The following is a 19,972-nucleotide window of genomic DNA, read 5'->3' on the forward strand; positions in this document are numbered from 1 at the left end:
AAAGAGCTGCTCCCAAGCCCTGACCATGTAAGGCAAGGCTCACATTTTATTAAAATGGTTTACAAACAAACTGCAAAAGACAGCTACACTCCCCACCCCGCAGCCATGGGTGGGGATGAGGGCTCTGAGCCAGGGAACCCTCCACAACCAGGACTAGTGGTGGTTCTGCCCACTGGTGAGAGTTAACACAGCCTCTGTCTTCACCAGTGCCTGGCGCTTAGGGCACCTAGAGCAAAAGCCTGCTGGGAGGACTGTAGGAGCTTCCAGAAGGAAGCGAGCATTCAGGAAGGTGTTTCCCTAAGGTTCAGGAAGCACAGCTCCTGGCGTTAAAGGCACATTATTGGGGAGCAGGCCCCTGGATGTCGAGAAGGAAGGAATCTTCTCTGGCACCAACAAGAATGAAGTTTACTGGCTGATAGCATCCTGGATCTGGGGGGAGGGAAGGTGCTTTAGACATAAATCCCTTCTGGCTTCTCGCTCTCCAATCAGTTGAGTTGGCAGTTTCTCTCTCTTTTTCAGTCTTGTTAGCTCATGGGTGAGTTGTGTGGTAGAAAAAGGAAGACTTGGCAATAATAGGACAATGATGGCTGGATGACAATGGTGGCTGGAGGTGGGGCCGTAACAGGCTCACGTGCTGGGGGGTGGCCTCAGGAGGCGGATAAGCTTCCTGCAGTGTTTGGCAGACGCAGGCCTGGGGCTGCTGTGTGGTGGTAACTGATTCCCCAGAGAAAGCAAGGAGAGCTTCTCGCTGGCACCCAGGGACACCAGCACCTGTGGGACAGAGTAGAAGACAACGTGACATGCTGAGAACTCCCATGTGGCCTAGCAATCTCCACTCCAAAAAAGAAGATAAAGGGGTTTGGGTTCTAGCCCCAGATTCCCACCTGCAGTGGGGAAGCTTCAGATTGGTGAAGCAGAGCTGCAGGGGTCTCTCCTCCTCTGTCTCTGTCTCTGTCTCTGTCTCTCTCCCTCTCCCTATCTTTCTGTGTCTCACCCTCTATCAAAAAAAAAAAAAGATCTGGTTATTGGGATTGGTGGCATCATCACGCAGGCAATGAGCTCTAGCAATAGCTCTGGTGGAGAAAGAGAGAGGGAGAGGGAGAGGGAGAAGAAGAGGGAGAGAGAGACAGAGAGAGAGATCATGCTCCTGGGGACTTAGAACAGTGTGAAGAAACAGAATTTATAGATAGGAATCAGAACTAAAGGTCTGCTTCTAGAAATTCTGGTTATAACCAGGTGACCGAGGCAATAAGGTAACTATGAATTTGAATTTGTCCCCAGGAAGAGATAATGAATAAAGTGACAGTTAACCAAAAGATTTGCTTATTAGCTATGGATCCAGACCAGTGAATTCTTTTTTTTACAGTTCCTCTACATGGATTTCCAGAAAATCCTACAGTATCACCCTCATGTGGAAATTTCTGTTTTCTATATAAACCATGAAATGCTAACCACACTGAGCTAGTATAATCATGTTTAGTGTTTCCACTGGTCCACCTACATACTGAAAATTGAGCAAGAGAGAGAATAAAGCAGGCAGGTGGGGGTAGATAGCATAAATGTTATGCAAACAGACTCTCATGGCTGAAGCTGGCTCCAAAGTCTTAGGTTCAATCCCCCAGTACCACCATAAACCAGGGTATGAGTTTTTAGGTCATTGAAATAGCTCACCTGGATAGTGCATTGTCTGTCATATGCATTAACCAGGTTTGAACCCTCACTCTTAGAGATGGGGAAGCCCATCTCTAAGACATAGCCATAGGCTAGTCTGCTCCCAGAGCACGGCTTGGGTTTCTGGATGCCCCAGTTCCTCAGACAAGCTCAGAACTAAGTCTAGGGAAACACACAGCCCTCACCGTGCTCCCCGCTTCCCCGGGAGGTGTACCTGATGGATGCAGGGCTCCTGCCGGAGGCTCCGGAGAGCAATGAGGGCGGCCTCCTTCACGTTAAGCTGGGGGTCTCCGCATGCCATCTCGAGCAGCCTCTGGGGCACCTGGCACTGTATCAACTGTTCTCCCAGCCCCTCAGGCCCCAGGTTGCCCAGAGCGGTCACAGCATTGCGTCGGGTGCCAGCCTGAGGATCCCCAAGCAGCTGGGTCATGCTGGGCACCGCAGCCGCCAGGGCAGGTCCCAGGGGACCAGCCTGGTAGGTTGCATTGCCCACAGCGAAGCTGGCGCTACGCCGCACAGCAGGGTCCTTGTCCCCAAGCCCCAGCAGCAGGAGGCTGAGCAGGCTGGCCTGGCTCTGCAGCGCCCCTCGCAGGGCTACACTGTGTTGGAGCAGGTGTCCCAGGAGCCCGTACATGCGGGCTCGCACACAATTATCCGGATGCCCCAGGAGGCTGCGCAGGGGCCGATAGGATTCATCGGTGCCAGCCAGGAGCTCCTGGATAAAGGTCAGGTGGCTGGGCGACAGTACCCGTGCCACGTGGGCCAGCAGGGAGAGGACGTCAGAGGTCAGCAGCGGCTGGTCACTCAGCAGAGCAACAGAGAGGAATGAAATGATGTTTTTTGGGGAGGCAGCCACGGTGTTCACAAACTGAGTGAGAGAGGTCGAGTCTGACAGGGCCAGGCGTGTGAGGAGACTGATGGGCAGCTCTGCTTGCGGCAACGGAAGGTGGTGGCAGCAGGCCTGGGAGAGTAGGGCACAGTGGAGGTAGGGGGTTCAGGGAGAAAGAAGACACTATAGCTAGACAGCTAGAAGGGGCCCAAAATCGGGGTGAAAGGAAAGCCAAGCAGTGATCAGAAATGGTACAGAGAATGACCTAGGAGGTGAAGCAGTGGATTAAGCACTGAACTCTTAAGAATGAGGTCCTGAGTTCAATCCCTGATACTGCATGCACCAGAGTGATGCTCTGGTTCTCTCTCATTCCTCTTCTTTCTCTTTAATAAATAAATAAATCTTAAAAAAAAAAAAACCTAGTAATTTAAAAACAAAATAGCAGAGAGATCTGGAAGATCTGGCCCATCACAGTCTCCCTAGGACCCCATGTGGAGCCCAGGAGGACAGGTCCCTCCCAAGTTTCCCTCCCAAGCTGCTGAGTCTGCAGTGGCTCAGCGAGGACCTTCTCCACACTGAGTCCCAGTGGAATCCAGTGTAGGGCTGGTGGAGTAAACACAGGCCTCTGTTCAAGCCTGAATGCTTTTCCCACTCCAACTCTGAGACCAAATAGACATTCCACTCTTTTGGCCCTTTCCCAGCAGTGATACTGCTGGGGAGCCCACTGGACTTTTTTTCTTTCTTTCCCATTTTCAGTTAGAGGGTGAGAGACAGAGAAGGAGAGACACAGTAGCACTGCCCCACCACTTACGAAGCTTCCCCTGAGCAGATGCTCCCATATGGTAATCAACAGCTTCAAACCCAGGTCCTTGAACATGGTAAGGTTTACACTCTACCTGATGAACTATCTCCCAGCTCCACAGATGCTCCATCCATTTTTATTATATTAAGAATTTTTTTATTGTCTTTATTTATTTGTTGGATAGAGACAGCCAGAAATTGAGAGGAGGAGGGAAGCTAGAAAGGGAGAGAGACAGAAAGATACCTGCAGACCTGCTTCACCCACTCGCAAAGCTTTCCCCTGCAGGTGGGGACCAGGGGCTTGAACCTGGGTCCTTGTGCACTGTAGCATGTGCACTCAACCAGGTGCGCCACCACCCGGCCCTTATATTAAGAATTTTTATAGGTACAGAGAAGGCAGAGAGAGAGAGAAGCAAAGCTTCTTTCAGTGTGGTGGGGAGGGTGTGGGTCACACACAGGGCAAAGCAGCTACCCAAGTGAGCCATTTTGGGCTGGGCGGTGGCACACTTGGTTAAGTGCACATTAGCACCATGTACAAGGAGTAGGCTTTGAACCCCCATTCCTTACCTGCAGAGGAACGCTTCATGAGCAGTGAAGCAGGTCTGCAGGTGTCTCTCTTTCTCCCTATTTCTCCTCCTGTCTCAATTTCTTTTTTTTTATTTTGTAATATTTATTTTCCCTTTTGCTGCTCTTGTTTTTCATTGTTGCTGTAGTTATTATTGTTGATGTTATTTATGTCGTTGTTGTTGGATAGGACAGAGAGAAATGGAGAGAGGAGGGGAAGACAGAGAGGGGGAGAGAAAGATAGACACCTGCAGACCTGCTTCACCGCTTGTGAAGCAACTCCCCTGCAGATGGGGAGCCGGAGGCTTGAACCCAGATCCTTACTCTGGTCCTTGCTCTTTGTACCACGTGTGCTTAACCCACTGCGCTATAGCCCAACTCCCTCCTGTCTCAATTTCTATCTTGTTAAATAAAGTAGAAAGAAGAAAAAAAAAGGGGGGGGGATAGTTACCAGGAACAGTGTAGTGAAGGCACCAAGCCCCAGTGCTTACCCTGGTGGCAGTATAAAATAAATTTAAAAAATTAAAATTAAAAAAAAAAATCAAGACGTGAGCTATTTTCACTGGCCCAGTGATCCCCTCTTCCATAGGCCTGGAGTGGACATGGCTATCTGCCAAATACCTGCAGCAGGTGGCCTGAGACTTCAGAGTCCGTGAGCTCAGCTAGGACCCGTATAAGGACTTCAGCATCCACATCCAGGGCAAAGGGGAAGCAGAGGAGTTGGCAGACAGAGAGTACCACCACGGGAAACACCTCCAACCCATGAGGCCTGAGAAGGGAAGAGCAGGGAGGCACGCACTTACTCACCCACCCTGGTCTCAGCGTTCCTAGGCCAGCCCCTGTGCCTGGGCACCTCATAGCTCAGCTGCCCTCTGTTTCTCCACAGCTTTCCCCTCTAACTAGGAGCCCCGATGCAGACTCCCTGGATCTTCTGGCCTCCTTCCTTTCGCCCAGACTCACGCCCGGCCCAGCTGCTGCAGGAAGCCGGGGGCCAGAAGACGCTTCAGGTTGGCCATGAGGAGACTTCCACGCTGACACAGGTGGTTCAGACACAACTGGGGCTCCTGGGTGAAGGTGACCACAGCCAGGCTCAGCAGGGCTGCCATGCCTGGAAACACCGAGAAGGGAGGCCCGGATAAGGCAGGAGCAGGAAAGAGGCACAGGGGACCCCAGGCCCCTAGGACCCCCACGTTTTTCTAAAGAGAGGCAGAGAGACAGAATGAAAGAGACCACAGCACCGAAGCTTCCCTGGGTTTTATGTGCATGGCAAAGCAGTGCACTATCCAAGTGACCTATTTCGCCAGCCTGACTCCCACTTCTTCAGTCCCTTCCTCAGCCTGGCAGCAGCTGCCATCTCTGGCAGTCTCACCCCGCCACGATGGGTCACCTCCTCTGGAGGGACTGATGAAACATACCTTGAGGTGAGATAAGCATCCAGTCTGGCTCTGGGCTGTGGGGAGCTTGGACAGGTGGTCCCTCCGCCTGTGTGGACACCTCCTCATGGAGACGAAGCGCCAAGGAGAATCGGTGCCACAGAATGGTCCACATTTCAGAACTAACCACGTCCCTTATCAGGCTGCCTTGGCCCTGCTGGAAACAGAACCAGAAGGGGCAGTGGTCCTCAGAAGTTAGGAGACAAAAGGCCTCCCCCCACCTCTTCCTAACCTGTGAGGAAAGAGATTTCCAGAAATAACTACTTCCCACCTAGGATTTCTTGCTTTTTCTTATATTTGATAGGACAGAGAGAAATTGAGAGGGACAGGGAAATAGAGATGGAGATAGAGACACCTGCAGTACTGCTTCATTGCTCATGAAACATCCCCTTTACAGGTGGGGAATGGGGGCTTGAACCTAGGTCCTTGAGCATGGTAACAGGTGCTCAACTAAGAGCACTACTACCTGTTCCCCACCCACCTAGGATTTCCTCGTGGTCTTGGTCCCCCCCTTATATCTGGCTATTAGTGGCACAGAGGATGAAGCTGGATGAATCCTCTGCACAACCACTGTGCTAACTCTCAGTCTCTGTTCACCATTTTTTTTTTTTTGTCTTCTTTTTTTTTTTTTTAAGAAAGGATTAATTAACAAAACCATAGGGTAGGAGGGGTACAACTCCACACAATTCCCACTGCCCAATCTCCATATCCCACCCCCTCCCCCAATAGCTTTCTATTTTTTTTTTATCTTTTATCTTTTATTTTATTTTTTGCCTCCAGGGTTATCACTGGGGCTCAGTGCCTATACTATGAATCCACTGCTCCTGGAGGCCTTTTTTTTTTTTTTTTTTTCCATTTTGTTGCCCTTGTTGTTGGATAGAACAGAGAGAAATCAAGAGAGGAGGTAAAGACAGAGAGTGGGAGAGAAAGATAGACACCTGCAGACCTGCTTTACTATTTGCAAAACGACCCTCTTATAGGTGGGGAGCCAGGCACTCGAACCTCGATCCTTATGCTGGTCTTTATGCTTTGTACCATGTGTGCTTAAACTGCTGTGCTACCACCTGGCCCCCTTTTATTTAATTTTAATTTTTTTCTTTTTTTTTTTGCCTCCAGGGTTACTGCTGGGCTTAGTGCCACAAATCCACTGCTCCTGGAGGCCTTTTTTCCCCTTTTTGTAGCCTTGTTGTGGTTATTATTGTTGTTGATGTCGTTCGTTGTTGGATAGGACAGACAGAAATGGAGAGAGGAGGGGAAGACAGAGAGAAAGATAGACACCTGAAGACCTGCTTGGGAAATGACTCCCCTGCAGGTGGGGAGCCAGGGGCTCAAACCAAGATCCTTATGCTGGTCCTTGCTCTTTGTGCCACCTGCGCTTAACCCACTGCGCTACCACCCGACTCCCCTGCAGAAGACTTTCATGTTTGAGGAATAGCATAAAGGTCCTATGTTCAACCCTGAGTACTATCATATGCCAGAGCTGAGCCATGCTCTGGTCAATAACAAAATAAAATGTGTCACCTAGCATTAATATTGCTAATCCATACTTTTGCAAGGCACTACTGATTCTTTTGACTATTTATTTATTTATTTATTTATATACAGTGAATAGTGCTCAGGCTTATGGTAGTTAGGGGGATTGAACCTGGGACTACAGAGCCTCAGGTATGAGAGTATCTTTGCATAACTATGCTATCTACCTCAGTTCCTCTTTTGATTTTTATTTTACTTATTCCCTTTTGTTGCCCTTGTTTTTTTATTGTTGTAGTTATTATTGTTGTTGTTGGACAGTACAGAGAGGAATGGAGAGAGGAGGGGAAGACAGAGAGGAGGAGAGAAGGACAGATACCTGCAGACTTGCTTCACTGCTTGTGAAGGTGGGGAGCCGGGGGCTCAAACCAGGATCCTTAAGCTGGTCCTTGCACTTTGCGTCACCTGAGCTTAACCCACTGTGCTACTGCCCGACTCCACTCTCTTTGGATTTTTTAAAACTTTGTATGGCTTATGGTGGTATGAGGGGATTGAACCTGGGGCCTAGGAGCCTCTTCAGGAGAGTCTTTTTCATAACCATTATGCTATCTCCCCACCCAATATCACTGGTTCTCACATGAAGAAATACCTTCAAAGAAAATACAAAATACCTTCAGTGGAATCTTCAATTACATTCCAATGGAGACAACATTAACTTGGTTCTTCCAGCCAATAAATCAGCTTCAAGCTTTAAGTCACCTCCCAAGTCCTTGGCCTGATCTCATGCTTCCCCACGGGACTCTCAATGGCCCTGTGTACCTTGATTATCGACACATGCTGCCACCCCAGCAGCTGCAGTCACATCCAAACCCGACCTCTCAACCCAGGTGTGTGTTTGCTAGAAACCAAGGAAATGCAGCTGTTCTATTCACAATAGTGCTTGGGTCCCAAGCACTGTGCTGAATGATTCCTTTCAATGGAGCCATCCTGAGACTTGTTCAAAGGCATGACAGCACAAGAGGAGAGGCAAGTGTGGGCTGCTTCTTTACTCCTGTGGTCCCATAGTGTCCCCACCCTAGGATGTACCTGTTCTTTGGTGAGGAGCTGCAGCAGGAGGATAAGGAGGCCATCGTAGAAGCCACAGCCTCCAGGTGGAGTCAGACGGACCTAGGAGAGGCCAGAAGAAAGCAAGAGGCTTGAGAGAGAGGAAGTGTGCACTCCCGCTTCAGGGCCAACAGGAAGAGCGCTTGGGTCTGGAGCAGTGCAGGAAGTCTTGTGAACTTGCTTCTTGCCTACCTGTCCATGACTGACTCTATCCTAAAGATACATGTTCTGGTCTGGGTGACACATAGAATCGGTCTATTTTAGGGAGTTACTCAATGGACAAGAGGCGGGCAGCTTGAGAGTGCCTAGAAAACTAAAAGGTTAGGAGGGGTTTTAAGGCAAGGGGTCCACAGGTGGCTCACCCGGTAGAGTGCATGTTACCATGTACCCTGGCGCACCACATGGGAGTGCCTGGGTGTGTGTGGGGGGTGCAGCTTCCACCACAGAGCTGGAGTGGTGCTGTGCTGCCACTCTCCTTCTCGATCCCTCCACACTTTGCTTCTCACCCTCCTTCTTTTTTTAAAAAATATTTTTATTTATTTACTTATTTATTCCCTTTTGTTGCCCTTGTTGTTTTATTGTTGTTGTTATTGATGTCATCGTTGTTGGATAGGACAGAGAGAAATCAAGAGACAAGGGGAAGACAGAGAGAAGGGAGAGAAAGGCAGACACCTGCAGACCTGCTTCACCGCCTGTGAAATGACTCCCCTGCAGGTGGGGAGCCGGGGGCTCAAACCGGGATCCTTATGCCAGTCCTTGTGCTTTGCGCCACATCACCCTCTTTCTAAAGAAGAGAAAAGAAAAAAAAAAAGGCTGCCAGAAGCAGTGAAGTCTTTCCGGCATGAAGCCCCAGCGATAACAATGGTAGCAAGAGAAAATAATAATAATTAGCATACTACTTATTATTATTTAAAAGGGGGGGCTGGGTGGTGGCGCATCTGGTTAAGCACACGATACAATGCACAAGGAACTGGGTTCAAGCCCCCAGTTCCCACCTGTAGGGGAAAAGCTTTGCAAGTAGTGAAGCAGTGTTGCAGGTATCTGTCTCTCTCCTTCTTTATCACCTCCTTCCCTCTCAATTTCTGGCTGTCTCCATCCAATAAATAAATAAAGATAATTTTTTTTTAATTTTAAAGGCAGATAAGAGGAACAACTTGTACAGCACTCATATTACTATGCTAAAAGACCCAGGTTCAAGCCCCCCAGTCCCCACCTGCGGAGGGTAAGCTTCACAAGGGGGGACAGCATCGCTACAGGTGTCTCTATTTCCCTTTCTATCTTTCTGCCTCTCCCTTTCTATCAAAGAAAAAAAAATCAGCCTCTGGGAGCAGTGGAGTGGTTGTGCAGTCGTAACCCTGTTCAAAACAAAACAAAACAGGCCAATATGAGGAGGAGGTAGGGAAGAAGAGAAAACACTCCAAATAGAAGTGTTAGTATATGCAAGACAGGGCAGTGTGGCATTTTGTGAAAAGGTAACCAACTCCTCTGACACCATGAGATTACAGAACTCTGAGGTAAAAGGTGAGCTCTGAGCAGCAGGCTGAAGTGTGAACTTGATCCCCAAAGCAGTGAAAGACCACTGAGGATTTGCACAAGCTCTGTGTGGGCAAGATACTTTCTTTTTGCTGTCAAAGCTTTGCTGAGGCTTCCAACATAAAATCCCACTGCTGCTGGTGGATTTTTTTTTCCCCACCAGGGTCACTGAGGGGGGCTCACTACTAGCACTATGAATCCACTACTCCCAACAGCCATTTTTCCTCTCTTCTTCTTCCTCTTCTTCTTCTTTTCTCTATTTTATTTGACAAGACAGAAGTTGAGAGGGGATGTAAAGACAGAGAGAGAGAGAGAGAAAGAGAGACAGAAACCTGCAGACCTGCTTCACCACTCATGAAGTGTCCCCCTACAGGTGTGGAGCAGGGTCCTTGCACATGGTAATGTGTACACTCAGCCGGGCCCTCGTTTTTTTGAGATAGTCAGGGTGAGATACAGTGAGAGGAGAGACAGCACGGCACCACTCCACTGCTTGTGAGGCTTCTTCTTTTGCATAGTACTCCCATGGGGTTTGCTGGGAGCTCAAACTCAGGTCCTTGCATATGGCAAAGTGTGCTCTCTCTCAGGTGAACCATCCCCAGCCCTGACATATTTTATCTTTTATTCTCTGCCATAGCCTCAGGGTCTGGAATCATGTCTGATGCTCAGTGCATAATTATGCAGTTAATAACTCTTGAACAAAAAGGCAGTGAAAAGAATGGACTGGGAACAGCCTGGTCCAGGAGGTGGCACAGCAGTTAAGGCATTGGAATCACAAGCATGAGGTACTGGGTTCAATCCCTGGCATCACATAGGTCAGAATTTTGCCCTGCTCCTCACTCTCTTCTCTTCTATCTTATAAACAAATACATCTGTTAAAAGAAAGTGAAATACAAATTACAGAAAAGGAAAAAGGGGATGGGATGGGAGCAAGCCTACGAGAGCCTCTAGTAGACAAGTGTCATGTTCCCGGGAGAAGATGATGATGCAAATTCAGGGAGGTCAGTGACAGGGCTGTGGAAGGGGCAGTTGGGACACACGGGGAGGTGGGCATACATGGTGAGAAGACAGCAGCCTCAAGGTCCTCACAAAGACACACTGTCACCCGCTGAGGTTCAACTGCCACTGGGAAATAGCACGAGAGTGTCACTGCACTCAGCTGTCTCACTGTCAGGTGTGCCATGGGTATCGTGTGTGGAAGGGTCTCTGAACTATAAAGGATTTTGTGTAGAGAGCCAGAGAGCTGCAGGCCTCCAAGCTGCATGGGTCTGGGCTGACCCAGTACATTCATTCATTCATTCATTCATTCATTCATTCATTCATTCATCCATGCAGTCCTCCAGAGTCTGCTAGAACACTGTCAAACTATTTAAGGTCTTGCTCTGCTCCACTCAGAGCAAGGTTATAGGAATTTCAGACAGAGAAAGGAAGGAAGGCACAGTGGATAAAGCACTGGACTCCAAGCATGAGGTCATGAGTTCAATCCCCAGAAGCACATGTGTCAGAGTGATATCTGATTCTTTCTCTCTCCTTCTACCTCTAAAATGAATAAGTAAATAGTCCTTAAAAATAAAAAATAAAAAAAGTGGTCCGGGAGGTGGCGCAGTGATAAGACTCTGGACTCTCAAGCATGAGGTCCCGAGTTTGATCCCCAGCAGCACATGTGCCAGAGTGATGTCTGGTTCTTCTTCTCTCCTCCTATCTTTCTCATAAATAAATAAGATCTTTAAAAAAAAAAAAGGAGAGAAAAAAGGAAATAGAAAAGGAGAGAGAGAGAGAGAGAGTAGGAGGGGCAGAAGGGAAAGAGACAAGTGATGGCACACTTGGTTGAGTTCATGTGTTACAATGTGCAAGGACCCAGGTTCAAGCCTCTGGTCCCCACCTGCAGGGGAGAATAGAATATAAAGTCTATCCTTTTTTTTTTTTTTTTTTTTTGCTTTTTTAAGATAGAGACAGAGACAGAGACAGAGAGGAAGAAACCACAGCACTGAAGCTTCCTTCAATGTGGTGGGAGCCAAGCTTGTTCTGGGTTTCACATGTGGCAAAGCAGCGCACTGTCCCACAGATAGTGCACTATCCTTTGCTGGCCTTAAAGTCTGTCCTTCTGACAAGTGGGTTTTTCAAAGGGTGTATAAAGGAGGAAGAGGTACAAGAGTCAAGAAGAGAAGGAAGCATTAAGGAGGCTACACAGAGGCCTGGATTTCTTGGGGGCCACAAGCTGTCAGGTCCCCTTCCTAGCTCAGTGAAGGGGGGTGGGCAGTGAGAGCACACTGCAGTAGGAGGGAAAGGCAAGAGTTGTGGGGGTGCTAGCTTCCTGTGGAGGGGCCCAAAGTAGGCAGGGAAATATAACTGCTAAGAGGCTCTAGCCTCCCTCCTCCTTTATTTCTGGGCTCAGAGGGACAGAAGGATCCAGAAGGGCCACCTCCTTGGCCCCTCCACCTCTCCTGGCTTTATCCTCATTGCTGACATGGTTCTAGTTTCTTCTTGCTAAAGGCAGCCCTTGTTCAACATGGAGAAAACATGCCCATATCTCCCCTGGCAGACCTCACCTCTGCAGGGGCAGATAGGGCATGCATGGTCGCAGCCATCCACTCTGTAGGCCGGAGGTCGAATGTCACCCCTCGATGGCCAAGCTGTCCCAGCAGACAGGCTGCAGCATTCTGGGGGTGGAGGGGGAGAGGTGTTCTCAGCGAAGATACGTCTCTGGACTAGTCCAGAACAATGCCTCATCCACAGGTCTAAGTATGGTGGGGCCCCCCTACACTCCCCCACACTCCCCCACACTCCCAGAGGGGCTGGACGGTAGGGATGAAGGCAGAATACTCACCACAAGAGAGACGACGTGGGAATGGGTAAAGAGGGTAGCAATCTCACCACCTAGCTTCTCCATTCTAGAAAAATGAGATACAGGGAGTCGGGCAGTAGCGCAGCAGGTTAAGTGCACGTGGCGCAAAGCGCAAGGACCGGAGTAAGGATCCTGGTTTGAGCCCCGGGCTCCCCACCTGCAGAGGAGTCGCTTCACAGGTGGTGAAGCAGGTCTGTAGGTGTCTATCTTTCTCTCCCCCTCTCTGTCTTCCCCTCCTCTCTCCATTTCTCACTGTCCTATCCAACAACAATGACACCAATAACAACAACAATAACTAAAACAACAATAAAAAGACAACAGGGGCAACAAAAGGGAAAATAAATAAATAAAATTTTATAAAAAAAAAAAAAAAGAGATACAGCAGTCGATGTGCAGGTGAGGAAGGAGGCTGGTGTGTGGCCTCATCTCTCCCTGCACAGGCGGCCCGCCCACCCCCCAAGGAACAAGGTTGGCGGGAGGCTAGGTCTAACCAGCCTCCCTTCCTCCATTTGTTTATTGGATAAAGACAGACAGAAATGGAGAGGCAAGGGGGAGATAGAAAAAGAGAGACACCCACTACACTGCCTAAACACTCATGAAGTTTCCTCCCTGCAGGTGGGCACCAGGGGCTTGAACCTGGGTCCTCGCACGTGGTAACATATGCACTCAACTGGATGTGCCACCACCCAGCCCTCTAAGTCTGATCTTTGCTAACATAACTTTCTTCTCTCTATCCCAGCCCCTCCTAAGGACAGGCTGCCAGGAGTCCCCACTATGTTCTGAATCAGGGTCAGCTACATGGGCGGAAAAGTGCGGTGAGATGACTAGAACTCACCCAGAAGGCAGATCTTGGAGCCGAAGGACAAGAAGGGAGAGGAGGTGGAGTGTCACCTCAGTGGATTCTTCCCAATCCACTACTTTTATCTGAAAAAGAAACTAAGCTATCAGTATGGGCTCTGACGGAGATGGGGCAGGGGTCATCATGAGACACCCCTCAGTGTGGCCGGCCTACCTTGCCTTGAATGAACATCAACAGGGACTCCATGGCAGTGGGCTCTTGTCCCAGAAGATGGCAAAGGTGGTCACTGATGTGGCAGCAGGAGTAGAGAACCTAAGAGAGGGAGAGGGTCCTGTCAGCAGGGCAGAGCAGCCCCCGCCCCCCAGTTCCTAGCTTAGAGAGCTCAGCCAAAGAGGAGCAGGTGAGCCACAAGCTGGATCTGCTCTCCACACTTGGGGTGTGAGAGCAGGTGCACTGGCCGCATGCTGTGAGTGGGAGCTACTTCATTCTGTCAGACTGGCTAGCAGTGAGGCCACCTAAGCTCATCAGGGTTAAAAGTAGAGAGGGGAGTTGGGCGGTAGCGCAGCGGGTTAAGTGCACGTTGCACCAAGCGCAAGGACTGGCATAAGGATCCCGGTTTGAGCCCCTGGCTCCCCACCTGCAGGGGAATCGCTTCACAGGCGGTGAAGCGGGTCTGCAGGTGTCTCTCTCTCTCCCCCTCTCTGTCTTCCCTCCTATCTCCATTTCTCTCTGTCCTATCCAACAACGACAACATCAACAACAATAACTGCAATAATAAAACAAGGGCAACAAAAAGGAATAAATAAACATTTAAAAATTATTTATGGGAGTCGGGCTGTAGCGCAGCGGGTTAAGCGCACGTGGCGCAAAGCACAAGGACCAGCGTAACAATCCCGGTTCGAGCCCCCCGGCTCCCCACCTGCAGAGGAGTCGCTTCACAGGTGGTGAAGCAGGTCTGCAGGTGTCTGTCTTTCTCTCCCTCTCTCTGTCTTCCCCTCCTCTCTCCATTTCTCTCTGTCCTATCCAGCAACAATGACATCAATAATAATAATAACCACAACAATAATAACTACAACAGTAAAACAACAAGGGCAACAAAAGGGAATAAATAAATCAATAAATATTTTTTAAAAAATTATTTATAAAAAAAAAGTAGAGTTCCCCCAAGGTGGTCTCTCAGGGCACCCCTCAAGTTGCAAGGGTTAAAAAGAAATCTGGGGAAGAGACAGAACCTTGAGGAGGTGCAGATACAGGACGGGGTGCTGTAAGCCCGAGATGAAGGCCTGCCTCAGCTGGCTGCTGTGTTCTGTGAGCTGATCTGCCACGTGCCGAGTGACCTGGAGGGACACACAAGGAAAGACCTGCACCCACGATGCCAGGCCTCTGCCACTTATCACCAACTAGCCAATGAGTGACGTTTTGCTGGTCGTTCTTCCCCTGAGTTCACCAGGAACTTTCGATCCCCTTCCATTCCAGTCTTTGTGGCCAGCGGAGAACCAAATGTTATGGCTGTTTTGGCCCCAGGGACAGAAGAAAGAGGGGGCACAGGGAACAAGAAGTCTAGATTCTGAGCTCTTGAAACATATGCGTTGGCTTCTGGTCAGGGACACTCCTGTCAGGGCAGCGTGTCACTGCTCCCTGGCTAGTTGGTCACAGACTCTGGAACTGGGGCTACCCCCTGTTCTGCAAGGAACCCCGCACCACGGTGGGCCATCGTTTCTCGAAACAGAACCCAGCCTTCCCAACTCAGGCCACGGGGGTGGGGGCTTGGGGTGCAGGGAGGGGGGCGTGGTTCAGTTCAGACCTGCTCCTTGGCTTCCAAGCAAGCAGGCAGCCCTACGTGGGCCGTGCACACGGCTGCCAGGGCAGAGGAAATGGCTCCAGGGAGATCCTCACTTTGCTCCCGCAGTGGCTGGCTCACTTGGGGGGCTCCTATGGAAAAAGGCAAAGCATGCAGGAGAGGTCTGGCTGGTCCGTTCTTCTGCTTCTCAGCTCTTGAGCACCTAATAAATGCCAAGCGCTCTCTAGGAGAGAGCAACAGAATGAGAGGGGCCAGATATGCCGAGCAACAGTCAAGAGGACCCCCTTCACCCCGCCACTGGTTACCTGGAGGGGTGTGGAAAGGGAGCTGGGGAAGCGTCAAGCCGTGAAGGAGCCCATCCAGCACAGCACACTGTGTGGTCAACAGGCTAGAGTAGAAGGCTCTGGAGATGGCTCGGCTGTTGCCATCCACGGTCTCACACAGAACAGTGAAGCACTAAGGGAGAGGGGCAGGGTTAACAAACACTGGAGCATCAGAAGACTGACTGGGTGTAGGGTACAGAACAAGAATGCCTCAAGAGGAGGAAAGGGGATAAAAACTCAGGGGTTCGGGGGCCAGGTACGGAGCACACAACTGACCATATGTGAGACCCTGGGTTCGAGTTCCTGAATACACAGGAGCACCATGCACGACACCAGAGGATGCTTCACGAATGGTGGAGTGGTGCTGTGGTGTCTCTCCTTCTCTCTCCCCCTCCTCATCTCTCTCCCCTTTTCTCCACCTTAATTAAAAAGAAGAGGGGGCAGGCAGGGGCACATCTGGTTAAGCGTACAAGGTTAAGTGTGCAAGGACCCAGGTTCAAGCCCCTGGTCCCCACCTGTAGGGGAAAAGCTTCACAAATGGTGAAGCAATGCTGCAGGTGTCTCTCTGTCTCTTTCTCTCTCTTTTTAAAAAAATATTTATTATTAGATAGGGACAGAGAGAAATTAAGAGGGGAGAGGGAGACAGAGAGGGAGAGAGACAGAAATACCTGCAGCCCTGCTTCACCACTTGTGAAGCTTTTCCTGCTGTAGGTGGGGACCAGGGCCTTGAACCTGTGTCTTTGTGCCCTGTACTGTGTGTGCTTAACCAGGTACACCAGTGCCTGGCCCCTTTTTTTCTTCTCTATCTCCCTCTCCACTCTCACTTTCTCTGAATAGATCCAATAATAAATAAATGGGGCCAGGAGGTAGTGTAGCGGGTTAAATGCAGGTGGCGTGAAGCACTAGCACTGGTGTAAAGATCCTGGTTTGAGCCCTCGGCTCCCCACCTGCAGGGGGGTCGCTTCACTGGCTGTGAAGCAGGTCTGCAGGTGTCTATCTTTCTCCCCCCCTCTTTCTTCCCCTCCCCTCTCCATTTCTCTCTGTCCTATCCAACAATGATGACAATAATAACAACGATAAACATCAAGGGCAACAAAAGGGGAAAAATAGCCTCCAGGAGCAGTGGGTTTGCAGTACAGGCGCCGAGCCCCAGCGATAACCCTGGAGGGAAAATAATAAAATAATAAAATTAAAATTTTTTTTAAATTTTTATTTATTTTCTCTTTTGTTGCCCTTGTTGTTTTTATTGTTGTTGTAGTTATTATTGTTGTCGTCGTTGTTAGGACAGAGATAAATGGAGAGAGGAGAGGAAGACAGAGAGGGGAAGAGAAAGATAGACACCTGCAGACCTGCTTCACCACTTGTAAAGCGACTCCCCTACAGGTGGGGAGCCGGGGCCTCAAACCAGGATCCTCACACTGGTCCTTGCAGTTTGTACCACCTGCGCTTAACCCACTTCACTACTGTCCGACTCCCAAGGTTAGGGATTTTAAGGGGTCAGTCCTTCTAGTCTCTCATCAGTTTTTCTTACATGACACTGCTCTGTTATCTGCAGGCCATTGGTATGAGAATTCTGGAAGACTCCTCGGTCCTTTGTAGCCCAGTCCCACTAATTCAAACTTTAGCAGTAGGGGTTTATTCCAAACTCCCCACCCTATTCCGTGTACAGTGACATGAGAGAAGTGTGAACCAATAACATGTGGAGTTACATGGAACTATTTAGGGTGAATGCTTCTTGGCTTGAAAGAGTGAGTGAATGATGTTAAAACAGGCTCTCAGACTAGAAGAGACTGAGTGGGTCCCTGGCTAGCGATAGGAATGTTGCTCAGGCTTCTGATGGTCAATTTGAGAATGACCTGACAATTGGTCACTTCTTTTTAAAAAATATTTATTTATTTTCCCTTTTGCTGCTCTTGTTGTTTATCGTTGTTGTTGTTATTGCTGTCACTGTTGCTGGATAGGACAGAGAGAAATGGAGAGAGGAGGGGAAGACAGAGAGAGAGAGTTGCCTGTGAAGCAACTCCCCTGCAGGTGGGGAGCTGGGGACTCGAACCTGGATCCTTATGCCAGTCCTTGTGCTTTGCGCCACCTGCACTTAACCCACTGCGCTATGCCCGACTCCCTAGGTCACTTCTTTAACAGCTTTTTCCCTGTCTCTTCTGAGATCAGTCAGAATTCAACTTCTTTATTTTTCCATGCAGGGAACAAACCCAGGATTCCATGTGTGTATAACACCACTGAGACAGTTCTCTGGCTCAATTCATATGATATATAGATATATATATTTGAGAGGATAAGAAAGAACCAGAGGGCGGAGGATAGGTAGCATAATGGTTATGCAAACAGACTCTCATGCCTGAGGCTCCAAAGTCCCAGGTTCAGTCTCCCACACCACCATAAGCCAGAGCTGAACAGTGCTCTGGTTAAAAAATAATAATAATAAAAAAAGAAGAAGAAAGAAAGAAAGAACCAGAGCACCACTCTGATACACGACATGCTAGGGACTAAAGTCAGGGCTACATATTCTATGTACTTTTTTTTTTCTTGACAGCAAAAATAGTGGAGACCGCAAAGCATTGCTCCACTAGCCATGGAGTTCCATCCATTTTCACCCTTGGCACTGACTGTAAGCTTCCATGTAGTGCTGGAGAACAAGCCAAGAGCCTCACTTACAGAAAGTATGCTTTCTACCCACTGAGCCACCTTTCAGGCCGTTAGCTATTTTTCTGTTTGTCTGTTCCTCTCTGGACCCTCACCTCCAGAATCCAGGAGAGAGAACTATCATTTTCTAGTCTGTAGGACTAACAAGGCTGGGAAATACTAGCTGAACAATCTCTCTCTCTTTAGCTTTGCCTCCTCTCTCATTCCCTCTCTTAAAATAATTTTTAAAAGAGAGAGTAAAGAAAAGAAATATTGGACCAGGTGGTGGTGCACCTGGTTGAGCGCACATGTTACAGTGCACAAGGACCCAGGGTCCAGCCCCCATCCCCACCTGCAGAGGGAAAGCTTCACAAGTGGTGAAGCAGTGCTGTAGGTGTCTCTCTCCCTATCACCCCCTTCCCTCTCAATTTCTGACTTTCTATTCAACAAATAAATAAAAAAGATTAAAAAAAAGAAAAGAAAGAAAAAAAGAAATACTGGCTAATCTGCAAGTCTCTTCCCAAAAAAATGCTTTTATTTTTGAATCCTTGAAGTAGGTCACACTCCCTATGCCCTGAGCCTTAGTGTATACTGCTTTCTACCTGTGATGGCCTCCTTACTTTCCTGCCTCGCCCAGCCAGAGGATAACACTGAGCTACCTTGTCTATGACCCTCCAAGGAACACTAATCATATCTTCACTGACACATCTGTATTTTATACAGTGTTCTGATATACTTTTCACACTGGCATCCTGGATAACTTGATGACTCTCCCACTGGGCAATCCCTGGCTTCCTGAAGACAGGGACTTCCCCTTACTCACATGGCATATGCCACAGGGTTGGCTTTTAACCAAGGTTTGTTGTGGGTAAGCTTGATCGAAGGAAGGGGGAGGGATAAATATAAAGACAGGAGAGACCGATGCTAGGATGTGTGAGTAGGCTACCATAAGGCTGTCCCGTCGCAAGATCTGCTCAGAGTCATCTGGTTGGGCCAGAAGTTTGCCCAACAGGTCCAGAAAGAGGTTGGAGGCTTCTTGAAATACCTGTAGGCTGGAAGAACAAACAAGTCCATGGTTTCTCCTCACCTCTCAAGGAAAAGCCTATGTGGTGAATGTGTCAGCTCTCGGAAGGCAGGAACTTCTCTGCAGAGGAACACTAATGAATGTCCCTGCTCTCCAGTATGAGGTCTGGAGCTCAATCCCTGGCATTGCATGTGCCAGAGTGATGTTCTGGTGCACGCGAGCACACACTCTCTCTCTCATTTACAAATAGATCTCAAAAGAAAATGCTCCCTCCACTGATGCCCAAACATATACAGCCTTCCACAGACCCTACTCTAAGTCCCTCTTTGTCTTTCTGTCTAGGTTATTCATCTTGATTTTTTTTTTTTTTTTTTTACTTGTGCCATGGTGTCTGTTGATGTTTAGAATCTAAGTCTTTTAGGGAGGGGGGCAACTTGGGGGGTTGTCTCAGGGTCCTTAAGGGACTAGCTATAGCTGAACTCTCAGGGAGCAGTTGGCTGATTGCTAAACTTGTCATAAATCACTGTTTTTCCTTACTTGTTCTCTTCCTAACTGAGAATGAAGGATATGAGGGTAAAAATGAAGGCCAGGTGGCCAACAGAGCAAAACTGCCTCTTGTCCCACCTGTCACCTGTGTGGTTCCTCTCCAGATTGAAGGTACAGGCAAAGTAGGCTTGAATCACAGAGATCAGGTCCCGTAGGAAGGTGCCATACCAACATTGCTGCCAGGAAGAGGGACAGTGGGTCAGGGCAAAGCAGAGGTATTGAAAAAGGCATCCAGACAGGGAAGGAGAAACATTTGGATGGAAAAAGAAAATTCCCACCTGTAGGGGGATATCTTCACAAGTGGTGAAGCAGTGTTGCAGGTGTCTCTCTGTCTCTCTACCCACCCCATCCTTTCAGTTTCTGTCTCCATTGAAAAATGAATAAATAAAAATAAATAATAATAAACATGTATTAAAAGATAAAAAATCGAGGACATACATTGAAGCTTCCTTCAATGCCTTGGGGGCCAGGCTCAAACCTGGTTCACACATATGGCAAAGCAGCATGCCATCCAAGTAAGTTATGTTGCTGGTCCAACATGTAAATACTCTGCAGTACAGTTTAATATTGGGAAACTATACAAAAAAGTCTG

General features: G+C 48.8%; 1 protein-coding gene across 6 annotated transcripts in view; it reads right to left on the bottom strand.

Moving 5' to 3' along the window:
- STK36 (serine/threonine kinase 36) overlaps positions 1-19,972 on the bottom strand; it is a 35,321-nt gene continuing 15,349 nt past the window's right edge. For 2 of the 6 annotated variants that reach the window (XM_060193873.1, XM_060193874.1), the window contains exons 13-27: positions 19,459-19,556; positions 18,757-18,862; positions 15,153-15,303; positions 14,851-14,978; positions 14,279-14,383; positions 13,260-13,358; positions 13,083-13,183; positions 12,230-12,293; positions 11,952-12,062; positions 7,855-7,935; positions 5,281-5,455; positions 4,826-4,973; positions 4,487-4,634; positions 1,886-2,632; positions 1-771 (exon numbers count right to left, since the gene is read on the bottom strand). In XM_060193873.1, coding sequence (XP_060049856.1) covers positions 628-771; positions 1,886-2,632; positions 4,487-4,634; positions 4,826-4,973; positions 5,281-5,455; positions 7,855-7,935; positions 11,952-12,062; positions 12,230-12,293; positions 13,083-13,183; positions 13,260-13,358; positions 14,279-14,383; positions 14,851-14,978; positions 15,153-15,303; positions 18,757-18,862; positions 19,459-19,556 — 2,406 coding nt within the window. In that variant the 3' untranslated portion in view covers positions 1-627. The remainder of the gene's footprint in view (positions 772-1,885; positions 2,633-4,486; positions 4,635-4,825; positions 4,974-5,280; positions 5,456-7,854; positions 7,936-11,951; positions 12,063-12,229; positions 12,294-13,082; positions 13,184-13,259; positions 13,359-14,278; positions 14,384-14,850; positions 14,979-15,152; positions 15,304-18,756; positions 18,863-19,458; positions 19,557-19,972) is intronic. The other 4 variants (XM_060193877.1, XM_060193876.1, XM_060193875.1 and 1 more) reach the window with 4 other exon arrangements.

Source organism: Erinaceus europaeus, chromosome 7 (assembly GCF_950295315.1).
Source record: "Erinaceus europaeus chromosome 7, mEriEur2.1, whole genome shotgun sequence".
Taxonomy (NCBI): Eukaryota; Metazoa; Chordata; class Mammalia; order Eulipotyphla; family Erinaceidae; genus Erinaceus; species Erinaceus europaeus.